Raw genomic sequence first — 27667 nt, forward strand, 5'->3', positions numbered from 1 at the left:
TTTTGTGTGCATCTCAATTGCTCCTGTGTTACTTTGAACTCCAACATTCACCCGATGATAGGCAATGTGTGGACCACACTAAACCAACTAGCCAGACCTCAGAACCCCTGTTAAAGAGCCCTTATTATGCATTAAAAACACCAAAACATGACTTTTAAGGGTCTCCGACAACAGCCTGATATGCATGCAAGGTAAAAAAAAAAACACACACTTTCATTGTCTTTTAATATGCATTTATTTTTACCTAATTATCCCATTAACTCCTATATGATTTGTTCATTCTCAAACCCCTTTTTTCTTACTTATTAAATTTTCTTACAAAATTTTCTTACATTTGTGAATTGGAGGAAGAAACTGATCCATGAACTTTAAAGTTTCTGACAAAGTCCCATACATCAATAGCCTTTTCTGATCCTTCTTATAATCAATGGCTAACTAGTCCCCCGTTGTGTGCGTGTAGATTGCAGAAGCACTTGTCAGAAAAATGACTGGAACACAGCACAAGGCTGAGGCTATAATACTGAGGTATTTTTGCAAATATAAACTTTAACCACTGACTCTTTCACAGCCTCATCTTTGGGTTGGGAAAAAAAATACACTTCAGAGCACAGTGTCTGTGCGACTTGATTCAACCGGGATCTGCTACAGTGTTTGTCTTCCTCTTTTTCCTTCTACAATGTTTGTGGGTGGGGCCAGGGGTTTCAATTTTCCTGGGTCTGCATATGCAACAAATGGGCGGGACTTGAGTTCTGTATCGACGCCACGGCTAAAGATTAGTTACAATGGCGATTCACTTGAAGCACTCTGAGTCGACGCTTTTATAGATGAATCAATAGTTTAAACATGGTGCACTCTCAGATTCAAGCCTTAGCTGGATATTTCACTTCACTTAGAGCTGTGTTACACACTACATGGAAGGTCATTTTCAAAAACCCATAATAGGGGCACTTTAACTTCCTAGCAACCCTCTCAGGAAACCACTGAACATCCTATCCACACTAGCAATGCTTTGATAAGCACCTAGAGCAACCTCCCCAATCCTTCTCTAGTACACCACATAGCAACACACAACTAACAAACATCCAGAACAAAACATCATACCAAACCTATGCTTTAACCACCCAGGACATCCTTTTCAGCTTAGCAACCACATAGCATTGCTTTGACAACCACTCAGAACATATTCTTACCTCTTTAGCAATACTGCAGACACCTGCTACATCATAGCTACAGCATTAAACAACTTAAACTTAAAACACACAGACAACACTCTACAGAATCCCCCTAAACTAGAAGCAAACACATAACAATACACTAAAAACCTCTTAATACTGTACATGCTAGCAATCATATAGCAACATGTGCATGATCATCATCAGTGCGATGCATATCTGTGCTTGTATCCACATGAAATCTGATGTCTTTTCCTCTCTCTCTCTCTCTCTCTCTCTCTCTCTCTCTCTCTCTCTCTCTCTCTCTCTCTCTCTCTCTCACTCTCACTCTCACTCTCACTCTCACTCTCACTCTCTCTCTCTCTCTCTCTCTCACTCTCTCTCTCTCTCTCTCTCTCTCTCATATCAGTTATATACAGCACAAAACTCTACCGGTTCTTCAAATACATTGAAAACCGAGATGTTGCCAAGTCTGTTCTGAAGGAGAGAGGACTGAAGAAAATTCGATTAGGCATTGAAGGTAAGAGACTGAATGAGCGAATGTGGGAAAGGGCTTTTCACTTGATGGCTATTAGATGAACCTGAAATGAAATTAACTTGCTCACACTTTTACACATTAAAGGGATTGTTCATCCAAAAATGAAAATCCTCTCATCTTTTATCCACCCTCCAAACCTGTCTGGACACAAAAGAAGATGTTTCACAAGCGAAACTCGAGGGCTTTTCACACTGAGCTTAAAGGGATATATTCACCCAAAACTCAATATTCTGTCTTCATTTACTCACCCAAAACTGATTCTCTTGAACATAAAAGATGAATTAAAGAAAGCTGGAAGCATGTAACCACTGACTTTCATAGTATTAGTTTTCCCTACTATGGATGTCAGTGTTGCAGGTCTTCAGTTTCTTTAATATATCTTCTTTTGGTTCAACAGAAGGAGGAAGCTCAAGCAGGTTTGAAACAAGTGAATTTCCATTAAAACTTGAGCATGAAGTCTCTCTTTAACCCCAGGTTATCATTGTTCTAAGCAGCACATTAACTCCAGTTGAAAGAAAGGTTTCACACCTCATCTGTGATTTGAAAGCGGCGGTTGCACCTTTTGACTCAGGGTTTCACTTCAGTGTGAAATGGGGCAGTATTTGGCTATTGCTGCTGGATGCTTGGCAACAGACAGCCAATCAGAGTTTGAGAGTCAAGTTCATGGCAAGTCAGTAATAGAAAATGCCCATCGTGTAAACCGCAGCCGCTCAGAGAAAAAGAAAGAAATGTCAGAAATGATGTGAATTATTAAGTAATGAGGAGTAATGAATGCAAGACGACCTAATTTTGCTCCTGGTTTTCTTTTGTTTGTATCTCATCATTGAAAAGGACCTCATTAGTTCTCCCTCATTAAGTTTTAAACCCTTGAGTTGAACACAACAGAGGACATTATGAAGAAGCCATCATCTTCCATTGTAGGAAAACAATTATGATGGAAGTTAATGGGTTCCAGCATTCAGCATGTCAAAATATCTTTAGTATTTTACAGAACAAAAAAACGTGAATAGGTTTGGAAGATTTGGAGCAAATGATTGAATTTAATGACAGAATTGACATTTTTGGATGAGCTGTCCCTTTACAGCAGATAACCCAGAGCTTCCTGGCATTTTTAATAACTCTAAAGATGCACTATGAAAATGATCTGCTGCTGTTTGTCCAGTCACTCCGCAAATATGCATATAAAGATGTTAAGCCAGGGTTTGTGAATGTCATTGTAGAATGTTAAGGATAACCTCAGTGTGAAAAGCCCTTCAGACAGGTTCAGTCTAAGGGCATACTGTGCCCAGGTCCATTTCCCAAATACTTTGAGAAGTGTGAGTGCTCTGAATCGGGCTCAGGCATGGTTCAGTTGGCCGGCCCTGGCCCGGTTGGAAGAGGTGTGCTAGAGCACGGTACACTTGGGCTTTGGCGTGGTACGCTTTAGTGTGAGTGTAAAGCGTGCCTGAAACTGAAGACGAGACATGACTTTAAAGGGACTGTTTCATATGTGTTTATTAATCACACAGTTTATTAAAGACGCAAACCCCTCACTGCACCACAGCTGCACCTTTAGCAAACCTCCTAATTCCTGCAGCACGGGGATTTTAGGATTGTTTATGAGCGTCAAAAGTGGCTGATTTGTTCGGCTAAATATTAGACTGCGTGTCACTGCATCCCAAACCATTAAAACTGATATAACTAAAGAAATCCCCACTGTGCTGAGCGAGAGAGCTTACTGAACAGTGCATCATCGATGATGGAAGTGGGCTCAGGCCTGAATCCAATGTGAGTGCGAGACGTCAGGGGAGACGGGAGGGGGGACAAGCGTGCTTGGCCCTGTTCTAGGCCACTGTACATAGTGTGAGTACACCCTAACTGTCCAAATAGTAGAAAGAAATGAAAATGGACTGATAATACCACAGTGAAAATTCTCTCTATTGTGAAGAAAACCAAGCATTTTAGTTCCTATTGACTTGCATGATGTGGAGCAAAAACACAACTGAAGCTGTTTGGTCACCAACATTCATCAATATAGACTGAACTTTAGTTTTTGGATAGATCTCTGCATTCCTCCTAACACCGCTGTGTTTACTCTCAGGATACCCAACCTACAAAGAAAAAGTGAAGAAGCGTCCTGGCGGGCGTCCCGAGGTCATCTACAACTACGTCCAACGGCCCTTCATCCGCATGTCCTGGGAGAAAGAGGAGGGCAAAAGCAGACACGTGGACTTTCAGTGTGTGAAGAGCAAATCAATCACAAACCTGGCTGCAGCGGCGGCAGACATTCCTCAGGACCAGCTAGTGGTGTTGCATCCTGGGCCACAGGTGGACGAACTCGACATCCTCCCAAACCACCCACAGCCCAGCCAACATTATGAGCCTGATCCTGACGCCTCGTCCCCGGCCATCTGACCCTCACACACACACAAACACACTCCACTGGTCCCGCTGCCAAGACCGCATTGCCTTTCTAGTCTCTCCCGCCTTACACGAGTCTTCAAGACAAGCACTGCGGCAGCACACCACCTCCAGACACTCTTTCCTGGACAGAACTCAGCCAAAGCAGGTTTTGATTTATTTGAGGAGATCCTCAATGTTGATAATCACTCCTCACATTCATTATTTAAGAGGTTGCTGTGGAAGCAAAGCCATGGACTGGGGGAAAAATGTCTTACAGTACATTTACAAAATCACAATTTTGAGTTGTAAAATATAATTTCAAGAAACAAAAGTCAGAAATAACCAGCAACTGCAAGACAAGTCAGCTGTGAAAAAGATGCAATTATCATTATTCAGTCAAATAAATAATAAAACTATTGCAAGATGTCAACATCTGGAGAGAAAAAGACGTCAAAATTGCCAAAACGAAACTCTAATTGGGTTTCAGTCATAGTTTTAACTCCTTGAATTGCACTTGCAAAATTGCAAGAAATGCAATAAACAGAGTTTTTAACTTGCAACTGTTAGAAAAAAAAGTATAATTAGAGAAACATGCAGTTATGAGACTTGCAACATGATGTTGACATGAAAAAAAGGAAAGTTCTAAGTGCCAGATATAAGCTTCATAGTTTGCAGTCGTATAAATAGAATGGTAAATGTGATGTATAGAGCTTCTTGTCCAGCTTGTGACCCACTTTAAATTGTGTCTCACTCAGGCAGAGATCATTGAACAGGGCAAAACACAACACAGGGAGAATAAATGACATGAAACGCAGAGGCTGTCGACTCATCAATATACACAGCAACCATGCATAAGGTCAGTCACTAATGTCAAGTGTATCAGCTGCCTTGAGCCTCACATATTTGGCAAAAAATAAACAACAACTGCAACATGATGTAAACGATGAGCTTTTAACTTGCATTTGGGAGGAGGGGGGTTATGATGATGATGATGATATGAAAAGTAATTTATTAATTTTTATGTGATTTAAAGTCACATTGCGAGGTTTAAACGATGGGGTTCAAACAATTGTGATTTAAAAGAAAGGATCTTTTTTTCTATTTGATATTCCGTGGTGGACACCTGCTTCCATAGATTGTCCTATATTTGTGGTGCTGTTTTGCTACTGCTGTTTCACTTTGCAATAAAAAAGGAGCACAATCCACTGAACAACACTGCTCAAGAACTACGTCCTGTAATGAAGCAGGTTGTAGCATTCGTTGTAGGTTTAGTGTGGTGCAGACGGTGAAGTGGAGCCTCACTGTGATGCATGAAAGAGTACTGAAGTGATGTCACGTTTGTATTGTACCGTACTGTTCATTCTACTGTCGTTTGTAGCTGCAGTGCAGCGAGAGAGAGACGTTCGTCTACTGCACCGATTGACAAATGTTATTTTAATAAAGCATTGTTGGATCAATTAGACTCCTTTCTGATCATAGAAATGAGTGTTTATAGGCCATACATCTATCAACTGTTCATACAATACTATAAAAATACTTAAATAAAAATAAATGCTGAATCCTGTAGTCTTCTATTCTGAATGGGTCACTGTGATCGTCACTTCATATTTAATTGACTTTTAGGTGGAGTCCATTAATATCCACAATGGATGAGACAATTCTAAAGTAAAGAGAGGATTTGGACAGAAATATACACGCAAATACAATGTACTTAATGTTCATATACACATACTGAGGGCAACATGGTGGCACAGTGGTTAGCACTGTCGCCTAACAGCAAGAAGTTCGCTGGTTCGAGCCCAGGCTGGGTCAGTTGGCATTTCTGTGTGGAGTTAACATGGGTTTCCTCCACAGTCCAAAGATATGCACTATAGGTGAATTGAATAAGCCAAATTGGCTGTTGTGTCTGTGTGTGAATGCAAGAGTGTATGGGTGTTTCCCAGTGCTGAGTTGCAGCTAGAAGGGCATCCACTGTGTAAAACACATGCTGGATAAGTTGGCAGTTCATTCTGTTGTGGTGACCCCTGACTATTAAAGTGACTAAACTGAAAAGAAACTGAATGCACATACTGTAAATATAACTGTACATGTATAAATGTGCACACACACACACACACCGTCATTGCTCTATAAAGACTCACCCTTAAGATAAATTCCACCACATTTCAGTGATGTCCTGCTGATGAAACAGTTGACATCGTGATCATTGTTTGTGTTTGACCTACAATAGAGTATTGTATATAGAGTTATAATGAAGCTCAATTGTCAAGCCATCGTCTCTTTTCCCTGACAACACACTTCATTTCCTCTGGATTTTACCACTGGATGGCAACATAGAACAAAAATATCACAGCAGTGAACCAATCAAAAGCCAGAAAAGAGAGCGAGAGGGAGAGAGAGGCTTGAGGAGAAGCCTCCTCCAATATTCCAGAACGCATCAATTTTCTCAGATCTATTTTTATCGAGATGCAAATAAAGACTCATATTTACAGTTGACTGACGAGCTTAAGAAACGCAACGCTGAAGACATTGTTCTTATTTTATTTGAAAAATATCCACTGCTGATACGTTTACACTTTTACCATATATATTTTTGCATAAAGAAATCTTACATAATAGAATTACAATATTAGTTACAATCTGCATATAGAATATTTGAACATCAACAACTGTTTGTAGTGTAAAAACATTAAAACACAATGTATATTTATATATGTATAGAAATAGAGCGCTGTTTGCTGATGGGCACCACAGGAATAATCCGTCTCGACATCTCCATTCGGCAGGACATGTGCAGTTGGCTCCCGTTTGCCTTGCCATGATCTCCATGATCCGTGGCTTCACAAAGGCCAGGGCAGGTCACTGAAGTCCACGGGGCCCCCGAGGCCTGCGTCTGCCTCCAGGAGACTCATGATGACGGCCATCGCTGCTTCATCATTACTGGGGCTGCTGGATCCAGGCTCCTCCATGATGTCGATGCTCAGATGAGAGTTGTCACCTGCAGGCCGACAAGCTTTAGTGCACTTGCTAGAGAACATGGCGCAATATGTGGAAGAATAAAAGCCAGATGGCTCAGCGTGCAGCCAGAGAAGATACATCTGCTGCTGGTTTCAGAGTGAAGAGCCTCTTTTATGTTTTGATGCGTTGGCTGGAGAACGTAAGCGTACTGTCACACGGCCATTTAAACTTCTAAAACATAACCATCCATCAGTCCATCCATCCATCTGTCTAATGCGAAGCTTAAAAGTGACCTGACATCATATAAATAAGCTAGCAACATGGTAAATCTTGCTAACATCTTATAAATGATAGCATTCTAGCAACTTGCTAAGATACGCTAGCGAGAAGATACCATTTTAAACATGATAGCATGCTACAAATGTTAAAACGTGATAGCAAAGTCCTGACAATATGCTAAATCATACCAGTAATGTGGTAAGATACCCGAAACATGATATTCTTACACAGACATGAAAGCAATGTTCTGAAACATGGTAGTCATGTATTATTAGCCACATGCTTGCAACATGCTATTATGTTGAATTACATCATGTGCTCAACATTCCAGCACAGTAACATTTTGAGACAAGTTAGTGTTAAAACATGGTAGCAACACATTAGCATGTTAAAAAGCTATCGATCTTCAAACATGCTAAGAACATGTTGAAATGTAATACATCTAGCAACATGTAATGTTAAATAACCCTGTAAACATGGTAACAACATGCTAGCAATGTTCTAAACGTGATAATCTAACACCACAGCACATTGCTATCATGTTTCAGAATATTGCTTGCATGTCTATTATGTTGCATTATGTTTAACTTTAAAACAAGCTGGATCAAACTAGCTGTGAAATGTTAACATGGTAACGTGCTAACATGATGATACAAGCTAACAATGTGCTGGAGCACGCTAGCAACACATTAACATTTTAAAAATGTAATATTCTTAGAACATGCGCTGAAACCTGTTAGCAATGTGCTACAGCATGCTAACATTGTGTGCTGTTGAAATGCTGCATGTTTAAATAAGACATGCAAGGAACATGCCTAAATATGCAATTTGTTGTTAACATGATGTAACAGTAACATGCTATAAACGTGTTTAAAAAAACAGGGCATGCTAACAATCTGCTTTTAATTTGACAAAACCTGCCAATATGATGGTAACACGTTAAAACATCACATTCTGAACGACATGCTAACAAAATGCAAAAGCACTAATGCTAGAAACATTTTAAAGCATGCTATTACTATGGTACAACATGCTAATAATATAAACATTTTAACATGCGTGACGTGTCAACATTCACATTTTAGATGCTAGCAACATTTTAAAGCTTACTATTAGCATGTCAAAACATGCTTTAACAAGCTAATAAACATCCTAACAATGTTGAAACATGTTTGCAACATGCTACTAACATACTAGCACTGCACTAAAACAAAGAAACCATCTTGCAACACTTGCACAACCAGCAAGCAATGCTTTTCAAGCCCATCTTTATCTGTCGGACTAAAATCTGTCATTTCAAGCTTGTAAAACTTCAAGGTTTTAAGACTTTCAAAGCTGGTCTTGATCTTCATCTTGTTGATGATAGAGTGTGTCAGAGACTTAAAACCAGTTGCATCATTTACTGTCAGCTGTTCAGAGCATCTATGAACATTCATGACCAAATGAAAACTCTTCACTTTGAAACCAGCAGCGTTTATTTATCTGCCAGAAATCTGTCAAAATATGAGCCTGACCTCGTACTTTTTGAAGAGAAAACTTTAAATGGAATCGTTAGATATAATGTTAGTTATTTCTATATCATGTGAAGATATTCGAGTTACATTTTCCTGTACAGCTTTATGAAGAGTATTCTGCACAAATCTATGATCAATTTGGAGATCTAGTTCACAGAAGCTTGTCTGAAGCTTCACATATCATTTCACAAGTATGGTTGACACCTAAATGTGCTTAAAACTAAAATGACCCGAGCATGAAAATGTTCAAGACAAGGTCATAATGCTTCTCTTATTTTTCTTTTCTAACACATTTTTGTCAAATCAGACCCAAAAGTGTTATGAGGGTTAATATAGACATTTAATAAACATAATGAATTGGTGGAAATCTGTGTGAAGTACCTAAGAAAACTCAAGTGGAGATACACCACCGGTCAAAAGTTTGGGGTCAGTAGGATTTTTTAAAGTTTTAAAATAAGCTGCATTTATTTCATCAAAAATACAGTACAAAGTGTACAATTGTGAAATGTTATTGCACTATAGAATAACTGTTTAAAAGTAGTTTATTATTTAAGTTATTCATTTATTCCAGTGACTTTAATGATGAATTTTCTGCTTCATTATTCTAGTCTTCAGAGTCACATGATCCTTCAGAAATCACTCTAATATTAATTATTATTAATTAGTAATAGTAATAAAAGCATTAATGACTGGAGTAATCATTTCATTTGAAACTACATACAATAAGAAAGCAGTTATTTAACATTTTAAGAAATATTTTACTTTTTTTTATATATATATTTTTATATTTTTTTACATTTTTTTTTTACACAAAACACAATTTTTTTTCAAACACAATAAAAAAAAAAAAAAAAAAAAAAAAAAAAACATGAAAAAAAAAAAAGACTTTTGACCCAACTGACCCCAAACTTCTGACCAGTAGAGTGGATTTCTGTAAAACTTTATTCACTTTGGTAAAGAGTAAACTGAAATATGAAAATCCTGATTTTTTTCTCTTTCTCTCCTAAATCTCCCCAATTAAAATATATTTGTTTGATCAGTTTAGTTTATTCATCAGGTAAAATGCCTTCTATTTTATAATCATATAAATTCATTTTTAGAATTTTATGAACCCCAGCTAAACAAATAAAAAAGTAGCTGAAGCGAGATTAACTGACAGTACTCACTCATTAATGAATTATTTGAATAGGGGTATCCTATTGAATCAGGCCCAGACACAATTCCTGCTGAAGGTAGATCTGGAGTTCCACCATTCTGAATCTACAACAAGAACCAGATTAATATAACAGAATGCATCTTCATAATTTGAAGCGTAGAGCAAAGCCGCCATGCAGGAGGCCGGTCTGACCTTCTTTCCCCCAGGAGAGCAGGTGTCCGGCGGGGGCGTGGCAGTGATGTTTAAAGGACTGGAGCCACAGCTGGAAGGGGAGGAGCCTCTGATTCTGGGGGAGAATCAGAACAAAATCACGATCCTTGTTATTGGTGTGTTTATTTTTAACATTACACACGCTTCTTAGGGCTAAATTCATGGTGACAATTAGAGTTTGTCAAATACAAAAGTATAGCTTAATAAAATGTTGAAGATCTTTCTTTTTTTTTCTACAAACTAATAAAATATCCATTTAATATTTAATAATAAATCTTTTGGAGAAAGCTTGTGTGTGTAATCTGTGTGTAAGTTTTGAATGTTTTATCTGGCATCTAGAATAAATAAACCTGACAATTATGAAAGAAAAATGTACGTTTCGCTCCAACATCAGAATTTATTTGTTGTGATTTCTTATTTAAGCACTGATCCAATTCTGACTGCCATTTATTTTTGATGGACAATCTGTGAGAAGAATCCAGCATTTAACTGCCTTTAGACAATGGTAGTACTGTACGCTTTGCTCATTACCAGACCATTCCTGAATTTCCAGGAACCCAAAAGAAAAATTCTGTTAAAATCCGTGGACTGCAAAAACGATACCTCCAGTAGAATTTCCACAATTGCTGGAGGATCTGTTTTTATATACATTTCAATGGTTGAATGTATGATTTTGAGTCAGTTTCATTCAATCAACGGGGACTTTGATTATAATTAAATGGACAAAAAAAAAAACGTTTACTATCCTGCATTCTGAAATTACTCCTCACAGCAAACGTGAACAATCTGTAGCAGCAATTTTGCACCCAGCAAGTCTCAATAATAAAACCAGGAAGAAAAAAACAGTTATGACATTTCCCTGCGGCCATTTTAAATTGTCACATGGATTGCATCATCAGATTCTGCGCTCCTATTGGTTCTTGGATTGACTCTCATCGCAGCTGTTGTCACACTGCAGAAAAGTGTCTGAAATCTTTTGACACTGCCTGAACTTCATCAGAGGAAAAATCTGATCGCAACAGGCACTAAGCGGCTGTCTGTGAACATGTCAAACCAACGATCAAAGATCACAGATTTTAGCCCAGGATTTCAGGAATCTTTTAGGATTTCCCAAATTTGTCTCAGATGACAGAATCATGGCTGAAATCTCACAGTAGTGCAGAGAACAGCGTCAAACAGCCGTGTGTGTATAAAATATCCTGTCACAAAACACAGTGAAAAGTCCTACAAGACAGTAATAGTTTGATTGGGTGTTTACATGTGTGTATTGCACTTCAATAATGCGAAAATAGCCATACTCCACGTCTTAAATCAGTTTCTGTTTAGTTCGATAATGACCTTAGTCAGATTAAATTCATCAAAAATCGCTGTTTACATGGTAGACTCTTAATCAGAGTGTTGTCTTAATTGGATTAAAATGATTAGTCCATGTAAACATACTCAATGTTGAACTGGGAGAAGAATAAAGTAAACGTTCTAGTAACATAAACAGTGTGTATCTGATGTGAATAACACATCATCAGATGTAAACGTATGCCTTAAAGAGTTAAGTTTAAGAGTGAACTGTAGTTTGGCTGCATGTACCTCTGGATCTCCATCACTTCCTCTGCGATCATCCGTCCAATCTTTCCTGCCCCAGCTCTCGTTCCTCCAGGAATACCAGGAACAATCTGAAGAGGCCGTTTCCCTCCGCCTGTTGAAAACATACGGTGGTTAAAGAAAGAGAAAGAGCTGGAGGAGACAGTGCTGCTGAAGTGCTGGAAACCGATCTCACCATCTCCTGATGTTAAAACACTGTCCATGCTCTGAGGAGACGAGGCTGTCTGAGAATAACTAGGATCTGCTCCTTCAAGCATACTGCCCCTGAAAACAACACCACTGTTTATTATAACAGACAATATTACATCAGTCAATATGAAAAAAACATGTTGCGATCCATTTATGTGAGAAATGGGACATTTGATGAAGGATTCATTCGCAAAAAAATATTTGGCGAGACTTCAGATGTATGAACTCATAATAAAATAGCACATTATAATATTTCATTTTATAACTGAAAGTATTATAATATTGTAACATTGTAGTGGTAAATATAAGACTATTATTTGTTTATTATAGATTTACAGATGACTTTTTTTTTTTAAGATTTATTTTTGGCCATTTTGCCTTTATTAGATAGGACAGGAAGCGAAGTTGGAGAGAGAGAGAGAGAGAGAGAGAGGGGGGGGTAGAGTAGGGAAATGTCCTCGAGCCGGGATTCGAACTCGTGACGCCCTGACGTGCTACTGCACCATGTCAACGCGCTAACCACTAGGCTATTGCGCCAACTTTACAGATGATTTTATTTATAGATGATTATTGATTATAGATTATATTATTGATTATAGATTATACATTTAAGGAAATAAGGTACTAATTGTTAAAACAAAAATAACTAATATGCGATAAAAAATATTTGAGTAAATGTTCATTTCATTGAATTTGAAATAGTACTATGCAATAATATCGTAATATTTTAGGTAGTGCTGGGGAAAATTAATTGCAATTAAATTGCATTCAAAATAAGTTTGTTTTGACAATGTGTGTGTTTATTGTGTTTGTAATACACACAAGCATACATATATTTGAGAATATTTATTTATATATATGATGCAAATTATTTAAAAATATAAATATCTATGTAACAAAATTGTGTGTGCATCACATATACATCATACAAATATATATAATACATGTATATATTATGTCTAAACAAACTTTTATTTTGGATGCGATGCAAACATGATTAATCTTTGCCCAGCACTAATTTTAGCATATATAACACTTGTATAATTGTGTTTAATAGTGAAAGTAACTTAAACTATTTTTCTAAACTGTCACTTCCAGAAATGTTTTAAAGTCTCACTAAGCTACATTTAAACTAAAGTGTGAGCATGTTTATTCTGTGACCTCAGATGCATCGGTTATTCATTAAAACACACAACACAACAGCACGGTCATTTATAAAGGAAGTAAATATGCCCAGGTTTTTTTCCAGAGCTCTTAAAAGTCATGATGCCATTAAATCATGACGAACGTCAAAAGGGCATTTCCTCTGCCCGATTCAGAGACTTGAACACTTCTGGCCAGAAAAGCTTGTTATTCAAACAACTGTAATGTGAAGAGACACTTACGAAACCACAGTGTTTGTAGAGACTATATATTCCACCTCTTTGGTCCAGGGGTTCATGAAGCTGAACCAGCGGCTCCTCAGAGTGATGAACGAACCGTCTTTAATCTTGAATTTGTAACAGTTTGTACTAATCTTTTCTCGCATCTGTAGCACTGAAGTAAACAGAAAAGGTGAACATTACAAATGTGATACTGATGAACGAATGAATGAATGAACAAAGCATTTTATATGCAAAAAGAGATGAAAACTACCTCATCATTTAACCTCCCTCATGTGATTTTAAACCTTTAGGAGTTTCTTTCTTCTGTTTAACACAAGAGGATATTTTGAAGAATGCTGGTTACTGCCACCCATCAACTTAAAAGAAGGAAAAATTGACGATAGAACTCAATGAGTGCCAGCTCCCGGCATTTTTCTAAATACCTTTTTTTGGGCAACTAACAGAAGAAAGAAACTCAAATATGTTTTGAACAAGTTAAAGGAAGAGTGTACAGAACTAAAGGAATGATGACAGGAAGGAACTGTCATTTTTGGGTGAACTATCCCTTTAAGGCAAGACACTGCAGGTGAACAGAATTTTAAAAAATACTTTGTCAAGACCACAATTCCTTAGTAGATTGATAACAATAAGAGTTTACAGCTTTTTTGCATTATTTGTGATTTTTTTAAATCAAATATGCATCAATATCACATTCTTGTTAAATTTTCTATACATTTAAATCACTCCATAGGAAAAAATTATTTTCACAACATTTTCTATAATAAAATCGATATAATCAGGCAAATTATGAATGAAGATATAGATCTCTCTAAAAACCAAAACTGAAAACAAACCACCTCAAAAACAAAAATCCCCAAATCTCCAGTGTTTTTTGTTCCTCTGCAGCCTGTTGCCTTAAATTTACAATAGGTATGACTAAGGTAAACAAAACAGATACCTTGTCTGTGACACTCTGCAAGGTGACCGATATCATCCTGATGAAAATACTCATAAAACGACGTTCCTAAAAGCTCCTGTGGTAAGTACGCCAAGATGGCTGTCGCCCTAAACGGAAACAATGAATTGTGGTGATGAACTAATGCAGTAAATGAGATGCTAATTCACTGGCATGAACTGAAATCAATACTCGCAGACCCTTGAGGTTTCTCTCGCAATTCAAATCTCATTTTAGTGAGTAATCAAATCAGCTCAGACATTATTAGTGGAAGAGACTTCCTAAGCTGCTGCTCACCTCTGGTCTACGAACACAAACTTTCCGTCGATGGCGTGGCGTGAGACGTATTCAGTGGGTTTGACACGGATGTCGCCGTTCATCGGCTGAGGGACGATATGTGGATGCAGGCGACCGATGGCCACTAAACAGCTGAGGTTGCAGCCCTCATTATCGGGTTCGTTGTCCTCGTCTAAGCCCATCTTGGTGGGCGGCCAGCTTTTCAGATACCCTGTGCTGTGGATAGTGCAAAAGCTCTTACGGTCTGCTGGAAAGAGAGAGGAGGACAGATTTAGGGGCTATTCACATCATTTTTGTGTGTGAAATATCCTTAATTCCAAATAAGGTGTGAAAAATTTAGCTGATGCCAAGTCTTTTGGGGAAACACTCTGTGGACTGACGAAACATAAGTTGAACTTTTTGGCAGGTGTGTGTCCTATTATGTGAGGTGTAAAAATAACAACATTTCAGAAAATGAACACCAAACCAAGAGTAAAATGTGGTGGTGTTAGTGAGCTAGTCTAGGTCTGGAGGACTTGTTAAGATAAATGGAACCATGAATTTTGTTGTGTAAGAAAAAAAAACTGAAGGTGAATCTCTGGCCATATATTATTGACCTCAAGCTGAATTGAACATGGGTTCTGCAGCAGGACAATGATCCAAGGCACACCAGCTAATCGACTTCTGAATGGCTAAAGAAATAAAAAAGACTTTGGAGTGGCCTAGTTAAAGTCCTGACCTGAATCCAATTGAGAAGCTGTGGCATGAGCTTAAAAAGGCAGTTCATGCTCAAACTCCTGCATAGTGTTGTAACAGGCTGACTGCAAGTTATTGAAAATGATTGATTGCTGTTGTTGCGGTTAAGGGTGGCCCGACCAGTTATTAGGTTTTGGGGGCAAACACTTGTTTACTAAGGGCTCTGTAGTTTTAGTTTTGGATTTTGTTTTCCCTTAAAATCCCTCATTTAAAACTACATTATGTGTTTACTTTTGTTATCTTTGACTTATATTTACATTTGCTTGATGATCTAAAACAAAGTGTAATCAAACCACATGGCTTTTTATTTGATTAGCCTTTAAACTCACAAACTAGCGATACCTTTCTTTTTAGAGCAATTAGAAGGGAAGTCTTTGTCCTCCATCTTGACAGATGGCCGATTGCATTTCATTCTGCAGAAGAAAGACCTGCGGGCACCTGAACACAGTCTGGAGGGGCCAGGAGTGATGTCAGTTTTCACCGGCAGACCAGCTTCACAGAGAAACAACAACATCAGTCCAGCTGCCTGCGCTTCAAATGACTGCTAATACTCATTCAAACAAGCTTTACTTTTGGCATCGATGAGTCTCTCTCGTGGAGCCGTGTCTGATGATGACAGCTGCTCTTTTACTTTGGCAATGTCTTTTGGATGCAGGTAGTCGAACAAACTCTGGCCAATCAGATCGTTCTGTTTCAGAAAACAAAACTGTTCGCATTAACGTCACACATTTCAGTGTATAGTAGCATTGAGATCCCTGAGAAGAAACTGTACCTGAGTGTAATTGAGAATTTTATAAACAGACTCTGAGACGAAGAGGATTTTTCCACGATCGCAACCAACTACGAAGAGGAAACCATCAGCAGCCTGTGGAAAGAAGAGATTTAAAACACATTTCTACACATTTTTTTTTTAAAGCTGTGAGTTATAGGGCTCTACAAAGAAAAACAACAGCAATAAAATAAACCAATTAAAGCCAAAATGTAAATTCGGTCATTAAGTACTCTCCACTTTGTTAATCCATTCTCTGAGATCTTTAATCATCTTCAGAACACAAACTGAAATATTTTGGAAGAAATTAAGAAAGCATCCTCCAGAAAAGAAAACCAAAAATCATTGGTACAATACAGTGACAGATACTGACTTCAGTGGTTTATCTGTTATACAAAGTTCCAAGAACACTTTAGGGGCCAAAACAAATGTAAAAACAACTTTGCTTGTCATCTCCTCAGCTGTATCAGGCATGTTTACTATGGGTAATACGATGCTTGCATGTTGTATTGCCCGTTGTAAATGTGCACACTGATGACCTGATAAGGAAGCGAAAACATTAGCAAACAAAGTCATTTTCACAGGTTGAGCACAAAAGTGTTCTTTGGAACTTTGCATGCTTACAGTTGAACCACTGAAGTCACATTGAATGTTTTTGGTATCTTTTTCGGGTCTTTAAAATTCTTGAGACAATTGCTTTCTATAGAGAATGAAAGAGTTCTGGGATTTCATCTAAAATATCTCACGTTACTGTTTGCAGATGAACAAAGATCTCAGGGGATCAAAACAACATAAAAGTGAGACATTAAAATTTGTAATTTTTGGGGTGAACCTTTTAAGGAGCATTAGCTTCAGGTACAGATATAAAAAAAAAAAAAACAGGCACCAAATTATATTTCTATATACACCACACAAAAAGCGCTTTACATTTTTAAAACCCTTTCAGTCATGTTTTGTGTGCATTGGTCCTGTTTTTACAGTTAAAATATTTTCAGCAATGCCTAGGAACTTGAGTTCAGTTAAAGTGAGAATGCGCCTTTTCCATGTTGACAACTGTAAACAGTAAATTTACACTGAATCAGAGCCAGTGTCACTGACTTTTATTACGTCAGCATCACTTATATTCTATAAACTCAGCATTGACATAATTAACTGTCATTATTTTGGCACTCCAAGCAGATTATTACATGGACCATTCATGTAAGAGGCTATTATTCACAGAAAACACACAGAAAGTCATAATATTTGCCATTTAACAGTCACACTGTGTAAATTTATATGGTTCACAGCTGAGATCTGTAACCTTATCACAACAACTACTCGCAAATGCAACCATTTTAGGCGCATTCTGGAGTTGATATTTTCAACACACCCTTAAAATCAAGTGTTTTAGTTCATCATCCGACAAGAATGCTGGTTTATAGTTGGCTTCTGTGTATGGGTTGGTGGCCCCTTCAAGAAAAAGAGAGAAAAACATAAGCATAAAATCATGTGGAAAGAGTTTGCTTTGGGGTTCTTAATGAGCTCAATCAGCGCTGTGGCAGAAAGCTCTCACCTCGTAATGTCTTCATGTGTTGGACAGCCATGCGAAGCACTGTGAGTTTGTCCAACTTGCGAGACATGGCGTTACATGTGGGGACCAACGATGCCAACTCGTCTATAAAACTGTTCATTTTATCCCTCCTTCTCTTCTCTATTTGACTGTGTGCCTCCCTAAACAACATGTTTAACATAAAAAAAAAATCAGCTAAAAGACACAAGCATGGAACGTCTATAAATTAAAAAAAAAAAAGTAACATGTTTACTCTACCTGGCATTTTTTATCCTGCCCTGCTGTTCATCCCTGGGTTTTAGAGAAAAGATCGTTTTATTAGTCATTAATCATTTACATTTTGTGAGTGTGTGTTTAAAAAACACAGCATGCAATTCAGATTCATTTACCTTCCTAGTGTCTTGTCTTTATCTGTGTCCATGCTATCGCTGTAAAAATAAAAAGCACCAAGGAGGTCAATAAAGCAACTTTTGACCGCAATTATTTCAATTTAATTATTCTTACTGATCTCTAAAGTAATGTAAAGTATTAAGCAAATAAATGTACTCACTCAAATGAAAAGCCATCAATCCTGCAAAACAATACAAAATATTGAAAAAAGGTTTCAATGTTTTAGAACCATACAAAAACACAACATAATAAATATGCAGCCGCTAAGTAAAAGTATTGATACTAAAAGTGATTTTAAAAATGTAAAGAACTAACAATGATATTTTTGTGTATGTGTAATGTTGTCTATTTACAATCTTAACTATTAGTTTAGCAATTTTACAGTTGTCAGTTTTTTTAAATAAGAGTGAAGTGAAAAAGATCTGAAATCAAGTGTTACAGTGCAAGTTCTCACATGCTTTTATTGTCTCTGTGCAAACTACACAAATGTGATTTTCTGAAAACGGTGACTTCACACATGCGAAAGCTTTGACAAGCAAAACACCAATGGCGGACTAAAGGGGTTCGTTCTTCATGTGTGGATTACTCAATTAGCTGGGTTTGGTTTATGATTTGACACAATCCAGGATCGTTCAGTTCTTCAAAACTCAGTCGAGAGTTGTTGTCATAGCAACAATTCTGGTAGTTTAAACCTGCTCGGGAACAGGCTTATTTCATATAACCAGGATTTGATCGGGTAATTTCAGGCAGAGGTGATACTGAAAGTATGTCCTCAATACTAATATTTTCAAACTTACAGATTATATACACTAGAGAAAACGGTTTAGTAAAACAGTCTGAAATTAAAGTACAGTCACGGGAATGATCTCTCCTGAAGGTCTCCTGAAATTTATTAATATGGACTTTTTAGGAACAAACGCATACCATTTTAATGTACTGATTATGATTGCTGATCATGATTTTGAGGATCGATAGATCAGTCCTTCACAACACACGCAGCAATCTCAGGTCAGTTCCTCCAAACATTTTAATCTGATTCAAGCTTAAGTACAATTTGGGTATGACAATACACATGGTCAATAGTCTCATTTTTTTTTTTTTTTTTAAGGAAAGAAATAATTTTTTATGTAGTCATGCACACGTTTTGACAGATAATATGCCGGTGATTTGACGCTTCACAAAATTTGCAGACATCTTCACCAATACCAAAATGCAACAGAACTTGAAGAGGCCTTGAAACTTGAATATAATAAAGAAAACCCGCTCTAAAATTAAATAAATTGCTAAATACTCTTGACACATGAACATGTAGAACATGCAGCACACAACAACTGTGCAAAGTTATTGTGCATCATATTTAACAAACCGTTTACTACGAATTTTATGTAATTTTGCTTACATGGATGATTGAATATTGATCAGATGATTACGTTGCATTGCCGTCAGCCAATTGTTGCATTGCTGCTCATTATTTTGAGGATCGATAGATCTGTCCTTCACAACACACGCAGCAATCTCAGATCAGTTTATCCAGACATTTTAATCTGATTCACATACTTACTGTATTTGAAGAACAAAATTAGCCAGATGTCTGTTATCAAGATTAAAAGATCCAGGATCTGCAAAATCATCTTAGATCATTTAAGCAAGCTATGAAGAAGGGACCACAGGGCCGCAAGTAGTGTCACTTTGTGCCTTGGGGAAGTTATTCTAGAACCATTGTATGATGCATGCTTGGCGACTACTTGGCGATTGCTTTTTTACAAAGTAAAAGTGTTAATGCACCTTAGTTTATGTTTTTTTTCTCCATTATTTTATGACAACCTTAGTTATTACTATTATTATTATCATCATCATCATCATCCTCATTATTATAATTACTACTTTCTACTACTATATGTGGTGTACTGACTGGTATTCAGTGGTGCTGCCCTTCCTCTTGCGGGTGTAGTCCATGCCCGTGGTGCCAATGGAACTGCTGATCAAATCTGCAGAGCTCTGGGACATGAACTCATTCATCGTTGAGGAGATATCCATTCTTTGGTCTGCCATTAGATCATCCTAAAAGCAACAGGGACTGAAGTTATTATGCAGTTCATTACAAAGGTCACACTGTGCATGTTATATCAATGTGCATCTTATAGAAGCTCACCGCATAGATTCAGTCAAGTAGCTGTGATCAATGCATGTCCTTTCACCTGTGGCCAGATCCTGCGCAAAAACAAATTACAGCGGAGTTTATAATAACCATATGGATTGTTTTGGTCTCATACAGAAATCATGGCAAATGTTATGAGAGTTTATAATTGAGATTAGTTAGTTTTCATCATTAGCAAAGAGCTTCATTCCTTCATCAACAATTTAGACTCCATTGACTTTAAAGCATGGAAACAAAAAAGTAATTTTCAATGCATCAACAACAAAAGAAGAATAGATTTCCTAAAAATATTTCATTTTAACTCCACAGAGTAACCTCAGTCATGCAGTTCTGGAGCAAAGTAAAGTCAGAATTAAAAAATAATAATAATAATTTTTGTTTACATCCATACAAGGTCATAAAACACTTAAAATGTTTCAAATTTAAGCCGTTTTCCGCTGTGCGGCAAGAATCAGCATGGGTTGGCTCATTTAACATTTCCACTGCAGGTTAGAAATTTGATAATATGTCGTGTAATAAGGTAATAAGTAGAATTATTGTTATAGTTGCAGTGCCTCTGCTGTGACTTCCTGAAAAACCTTTTCCAGTTCTCAATGGATTTGCAGCAAGAGAAACTTCTAGGCATGGGACGATAACCATTTAAGGTTTACAATCGTTTGGAAAAATCTAGGTTTTAAAACCACCAAAATGTTCTACTATACCATTCCTATGTTACATGTAAGATTTTTTTTTTACAGTTTGTTTTTAGTTTTTTAGGACAACACTATCTCCAGCAGAAATGACATCCAAAGATGCCATTTTAAATAGTAAAGAAATCTGTGTTTTTGAAACAAATGAAGACAGCAAAAGTCAATGACATTTGAATTATTTAGCCTGACATGTTTAGCTACTGTTCCAAAATATTTCCATAATGTTTCTCACAATAAACTTTGAGTTCAAAGTGGTAAAAAATAGTTTTTTACCCAGACATTAAAAAGAATATATTTTAAAGCAGTAATTTCAATACTGCGAAACCGTGATATTTTTATCCAAGGTCATTCTACCATCAGAACACCATGTCTACTTCTGGACCTCTTCCACTAACAATGATGCTGCCATTTGAGGTGTATTTTTCTCACAGTGGCGGTATAAATGGATCAATTATGTGATCAAAAAAATACAACAATGGATGCTGCTGACTAAAAGCAGGACTGGTGTATCCTGTCACAAATCCAATGGCTGGAAGTGACAATTCTCTCAGACCAATCAGTGAACAGCACTGTGTATAAGTCACATTTTGGTAATGTAAGATTTGCTTGGAACTAGGAATGGGACGATAACCGTTTTCAAGGTATACCAAGGTTTGGAAAATCAAGGTTTTAAAAACTGCCAAATTTTCTGCTTTACTGTTCCTAAGGTATGTGTAAGATTTATTTACGTTTTTTTATTTGTTTTTTTAGGACAACAGTATCTCCAGCAGAAAAGATATCCAAAGATGCCATTTTAAATTGTAAAGAAATCTGTTTTTGAAACTAATGAAAAGAGCAGAAGTCAATGATTTATTTAAATTATTTAGTCTGACATGTTTACGCTTTCAAAATATTTAAATGTTTCTCAAAATAAAATACATTGGGTTCAAAAGGGGAAAAAAATATGTTTTTTAACCAGACATTTAAAAAGAATACATTTTAGAGCAGTAATCACAATGCCTACTTTGTACTATCACCTAAGGTGAGGTTACCAAAAAGTACCTGGTACTAAGTATGTAATGCAGTGGAAAAGTCCCCAAAAAGTGAGCTATACCAATCTGAACTGTGCTGTATCATGCAGTGAAAAAGCACCAATAGATTGCAGAGGATCAGAAATAAACAGGGGTTTATGACGAAAACGCCCCAACAACTTCAGGATTAGGGAAAAAAAACAAACAATTGAACTAAATCTAATATGCCTGATGCAGTTAAAAGCACATTTAAAAATGAACGAAAAGCATTAAATGTCTGACATTACATTTACATCAGACATAGCATCAGATTTATTTTTAAGTTGAAGCTTTTTATATATTGTATTACAACACACCTTTATTAGGCCCGTTACTAATGGCAATGCCCAATCAAAGGTGTTCAAAAGCCAAAGTTTTGTTCAGTGCGCTGACTGGATTGTGCTAGAGCAAGAAATCCATAATAATGCTTTGTCATTTAACAGTTGGTCATTAATTGGTAATTAGCAGTGTCTGAAATGGTTTGTTCCAAGATTCAGTTCCTTTAATCCCTTCCTTTCTGTGCGCAGCTTTGTCAGAAGTCCCAGTCTGTTGCGATTTGTCTACCCTTTACAGAGCACGACTGAGACCACACATTCATCACCATAACTGAATTTCAGCAACAAAAAAAACAGAGATACAAACAGCAACAATGGCATCAGTTTAAACATCAGTCCTCGTCCTTTGGAAGTGCAAGCAAAGTGGGCTTGTTTGGTAGCAAATAAAACAGGAAGTCGACAACACAAACCAAACTCCAACTAATGAATCTCATAGACTGACTTCATACAAATTTGTTAAAAAACTGCGCAGGCTTGTGCAGAATACAAGACTGGAATTATTGATGACTGTTTTGAATCACTTCTTTCTTTTAGGAGACACCAACAAGATGTATCAGGCACTTTGATCTTTGAAACTTTGCAGACCTTTTAGATGACAAGGCTACATGAAGGATTACATGAAAGTAACAAACAAAATTGGCGCAGTTTAATCATCAGACTGAGCTTCCATATTGTTAACAAACGACCTCTCTCATACTCCCACAAACACACGCACAAGGAGGAATGGTGCGCTTCATCAATGACCTGCTCTGGTTGCCAGGAAACCCTTGGAAAGCTCGCAATCTAGGCCACATTTAGATCACACAAACGCAACTGGCAGAATTCAAGAGCCGGAAGACCCACTTTCTCCTGCTGTAAATGAAACAGGAGTCCCCTGTGTTCAAATGGGATTTTCTGCTGAAATAAAAGTGTTTACAGACCTTTCAATCAGGCAAGAGTGCAGTTAGAAGGACATCTTTTTTTCACATTCACATACTGAAATAAAAAAAGTGTTAAAAACACTGTGGTTTTATTCAGGCATAGCGATGCACGGCTCATGCACCAGCCACCATCACTCCACCCATCTCTAAAGGATCTATTCTTGAGTGCGTGGGCTTGCCTTCTCAGACTGCCAAAGATGAAGAAATAAAGAGGAAGAAAGTAACAAGCACAAAAAGATAAAACTAGGTCATGTCACTTTATCCCAATTCAAGACATTTTCAGTGTGCGAGCGCCAAATATGCCAATTAAACCTCCTGACAACTGGATTATAAAGTCACATATTTAAAGATAATACCTGTATTGCTCATCCTAATTATGAGCTTTATTTGAAGTTTCTGTTTCAACAAATTCTGGAGAAAACAAATGCAATGTAGATGAATGGAAAAGCATGCAGATGTGGTAAGAGGAAAACTAACACTGAAAGTAGTGATGATGAACACCCAAATGATGAGAGTTTGATGCTGTACTTCAGGAATGCGGTTACTTCAAATGACCGCCACACACCCAATCTTACAATATAGAAGCTGCGCTTTCACAAAACTTGTCAGACTTGTCATGACTAAAAGCAAACAGTCATTTAATGTATATCGCTTTTCCCAGATGTCTGGTTAGGGCAATCTGTCACATGCGTTTTAAATGTTTCATGTGTATTAAATAGCTATTGCATGTAAAATATAGGATTTTTAAAAATACATGCACTGAATTAAAATCTATAAACAATAATTTAGCATTTCTATAAATATTTCAAATAAAAAAAACACGTATTAATAATAGTACTAATATTGAAATGTTAAATATTTATTTTAATATGTCAACATTAATAAAAGATTAAATATATATTCAAATTATCATTAAACAGTTAGTCGTTTTAACTTGTGATGAATGAAAAATATTCAACAATAAAAATAACAAGGTGTACTAATATGAACCACACTACTGCAGGAGTAATTTGCCACGTTAAAAAAGTAAAATAAACTTTTTTTTTTTTTTCAAATCTCCTAAGATTTTGTAGTAAAGATCCTAAGGTTTGTGCTTACATTATTTTATTTTTAATGTAACTTAATGGTCACAAAAAATCATTTTGCCAAGAAGTCACAAAAGATTAAAGTCGATTTTATCCTCACACATTTGTTCATTTTAACGCTCTCAATGTTGTTTACAAGGCTACATTGAATATTCGGCCTGCAATCGCATGTAAGAATAACTTTAAAATAACATTAGCACTATTTAATTGACCATGAACAGTGTTGTACTTTGATAGTCATTGATTGCTAATATGACTTCATTCATTCATTTTCCTCCGGCTTAGTCCCTTTATTAATCAGGGGTCGCCACAGCGCAATGAACTGCCAACTTATCCAGCATGTTTTACACAGCGGATGCCCTTCCAGCCGCAACCCAACACTGGGAAACACTCATACACTCTTGCATTCACACATACACTACAGCCAATTTAGCTTATTCAATTCACCTACTGTGGGCGACCTTCTTGCTGTGAGGCAATCACGCTACCCACTGCGCCACCGTAACACCGTAATAAGACTTCACTATTTAGAATTCATTCATTTTCTTTTCGGCTTAGTCCTTTTACTAATCCGGACTCGTCACAACGGAATGGACCCCCAACTTATCCAGCACATGTTTTGCGCAGTCGATGCTCTTTCAGCTGCAACCCATCTCTGGGAACCCTCCATACACACTCATACACTACGGACAATTTAGCCTACTCAAATGAATTCACCTGAAGCGCATGTATTTAGACTGTGGCGGAAACTGGAGAACCTGGAGGAAACCCACGCGAACGCAGGGAGAACATGCAAACTCCACACAGAAACGCCAACTGACCCAGCCGGGGCTTGAACCAGCGACCTTCTTGCTTTGAGGCGACAGCACTACCTACAACACCACCGCGTCGCCTATTCAGAATTTGCAAAGAATCATTTTCTAAAATGATGTCATTAAGGAGAAAGTTTGGTTGTGCTGAAAAATAAACACATTTAAGAAAAGATTGATACACTAAGTGATTGACTTAAAAACATCTGACCTTTTATAAATGAAGCATTTAATTTTAATTGACCAACTAAAAATAACAGAAATATAAAAACTATTCATTTGAAGGTCTTGGCTGCACATTGCCTGAAGTTTTTTTTGGCTGTATATCGAGTATCGACATTCTATCTCAGGTAGGCAAGGGACGATAACCAGTTTCAAGGTTTACCGTGGTATGGAAAAGTCAAGGTTTTAATACCACTAAAATGTTCTGTTATACCATTCCCAAGGTATATGCGATACATTCTAAAATGCTTAACGTGAAAAAAGCTTAATGTGGATTTATGTACCTAAACATGAACCGGAGAAACCCAAATTTCTGTCAAATTGTACTTGTAATTAATCCAGCTACTGTAAAAAGAACAGGTCCTAATTCCATAGATAAAGTGAAAATATCACGTTAAGCGTTTTCTCCCCATTGAAGTCTATAATAAGGAAAGGCTTAACATAACTTTACAACAACCGAGGGAAACCAAATGTTAAAAAGGTTGTTCATAAAATCAAAGTTAGTGTTAATCACAAGTAAAAGTTAAGTTAACGCTTGTTGTTAAGATACATTAAGCCACGTTAAGCTTTTTTTCACGTTAAGCGTTTTCGAATGTCCTGTATATGCAAGTTTTTTTAATGCATTTTTGTGTTGAAAATAAATCAGTTCTTGAAACTAATAAAGACAGCAGATATTATTGACTGATTTTAACTATTTATCCTGATGTTTACCGTTGCAAAATATTATAATGTTTCTTAAAATAAAATAAATTGTATTCAATGGGGGGGGGGGGGGGGGTGGGTATTTTCTGTTTTACCCAGACATTTAAAAATAACTTATTTTAGAGCAGTAATCACAATACCGTGATATTTTATGCAAGGTTATCATTTCGTCAGAAACTTATACCGGTCCATGCCTAATTTCAGGTTTACTAAAGAAAACGCATACTCACAACCAGTCTGTCTTTAAAGCCTTATCAGAAGATGCCGTTCAAAATCCATTTCCCTGTGGCTTAAATGACATTTTCTGGAACCCACCTGTTGAGCTCTGAAATACTCTATGCGTTCACTGCCAGATTAATGTCTACACGCTCACATTTGCATCTGGCACACAGTAAGGTTTATTTGGATGGTTGGCTGGTGACCAAACTCACACTCTTCTTCTGTTCTGTCAAACTGCTATCTTTAAAATATCGACACCACAATCCCCAGTCAACCGCAATCGGAAGCACAATGACGCCACTCATAAACATGACGAATCCAACCCCAGTTGAGCTCCCTACCTAGAAAGCATCACTTAAAACGCCGTCTTGGCAAACGGGTTTAAGACAGCCCAAATTTAAAAGGCGACTCCAGTAAACATCATATAAAAAGGCAAGTACCTTTTCAAGTGACCAACCCACACAAGAGGCTCAAGCACACTTGCATTCCCTCTATTCATCCATCTTAAAGGGGACGCAGAGCACTAACCTCGCACCGAGGATGGGTGTGGGTTTGTGGGCACACTCTGTGATGATTTACCCTTTTCTTATTAAATCACAGACACGCGGTTGTTTTATTGTGGCTGCAGCTGCATCGCTTCCAAGGTATTTAACCTGAGAAATGTCACGGACGCCCCTCCTACTGAAATCAATATGCGAGAGGACAAAAACCGCACACAATACATCGACAAGCAAAACACGACACTTTGAGAAATATTGTCAAACGCCAAACGGTCACACTTACCCGAGGAAGAGCTCAACATCACAGTTTATTTCGGTTTTTTGACGTCCGGTCCGTGAGGAACTATGACATAAACGGAATCAGTCTCTGACCTACTTTTCTTTCCTTCGTGTGACTGTCGGACCACTAACCTATATTTTCAACCAATAGGATTTGTGGATAAACAGACGCACTCGCTGCGGCCAATCGGAGTGTTGGTTACATTTCACAGTGGAAAGATTGACACGCGGGATGGCCAATCAAATGAGGCTTTTCGCTTCTCACCGACATGGCTGATGATCCCGGTTAGGGGGTGGATCTCAATCGCATGTTGCTGCATTGTGTGTAATGTACTTGCTCCTTGAAGAAATAGATGAGATTGAGATGTTCTCTAGGGCTTTTAGAGTTTCTTTGAGGTAGATGATGAATTTTAGGGATGTTAAATACTGGAAAATAAATGTCTTCATTATGTCATGTTTAAAACAAAAGACAGTGACTGGAGAAATTATCTAATTGAGTGTAAAAACAAATAAGGGAGGAATTCTAAGAATTTTTCTAAATATGCAGCATGGAAGAACATCACAGTTTAAAAAAATGTCTTTAGTTTAATAAAATGGTGGCTGTTTTAAATAAATGTACACTTGTAGTAACTACACATGTA

At 37.3% G+C, this 27667-nt stretch overlaps 2 protein-coding genes across 3 annotated transcripts in view; one reads left to right on the forward strand and one right to left on the reverse strand.

The window, feature by feature from the left end:
* The window catches only part of btbd10a (BTB (POZ) domain containing 10a), a 28659-nt gene extending 23107 nt beyond the window's left edge, over nucleotides 1-5552 (forward strand). For both annotated transcript variants that reach the window (XM_056452037.1, XM_056452038.1), the window contains 2 exons: nucleotides 1582-1692; nucleotides 3791-5552. In XM_056452037.1, coding sequence (XP_056308012.1) covers nucleotides 1582-1692; nucleotides 3791-4104 — 425 coding nt within the window. In that variant the 3' untranslated portion in view covers nucleotides 4105-5552. The remainder of the gene's footprint in view (nucleotides 1-1581; nucleotides 1693-3790) is intronic.
* A 1076-nt stretch (nucleotides 5553-6628) lies between these two features.
* Nucleotides 6629-27157, reverse strand: bmal1a (basic helix-loop-helix ARNT like 1a). The gene is made up of 19 exons (XM_056451816.1): nucleotides 27031-27157; nucleotides 20212-20270; nucleotides 19972-20120; nucleotides 18220-18240; nucleotides 18059-18097; nucleotides 17928-17960; nucleotides 17673-17830; nucleotides 17490-17569; nucleotides 16121-16213; nucleotides 15919-16036; nucleotides 15691-15840; nucleotides 14614-14860; nucleotides 14320-14426; nucleotides 13383-13533; nucleotides 11984-12072; nucleotides 11794-11902; nucleotides 10192-10285; nucleotides 10010-10103; nucleotides 6629-7090 (listed from the first exon to the last, which is right to left on the reverse strand). Exons 3-19 carry the CDS (start codon nucleotides 20109-20111, stop codon nucleotides 6933-6935), a joined length of 1881 nt encoding a protein of 626 aa, XP_056307791.1. The 5' UTR covers nucleotides 20112-20120; nucleotides 20212-20270; nucleotides 27031-27157; the 3' UTR covers nucleotides 6629-6932.
* Between the last annotated feature and the right edge of the window lie 510 nt (nucleotides 27158-27667).

Source organism: Danio aesculapii, chromosome 25 (genome assembly GCF_903798145.1).
Source record: "Danio aesculapii chromosome 25, fDanAes4.1, whole genome shotgun sequence".
NCBI lineage: Eukaryota > Metazoa > Chordata > Actinopteri > Cypriniformes > Danionidae > Danio > Danio aesculapii.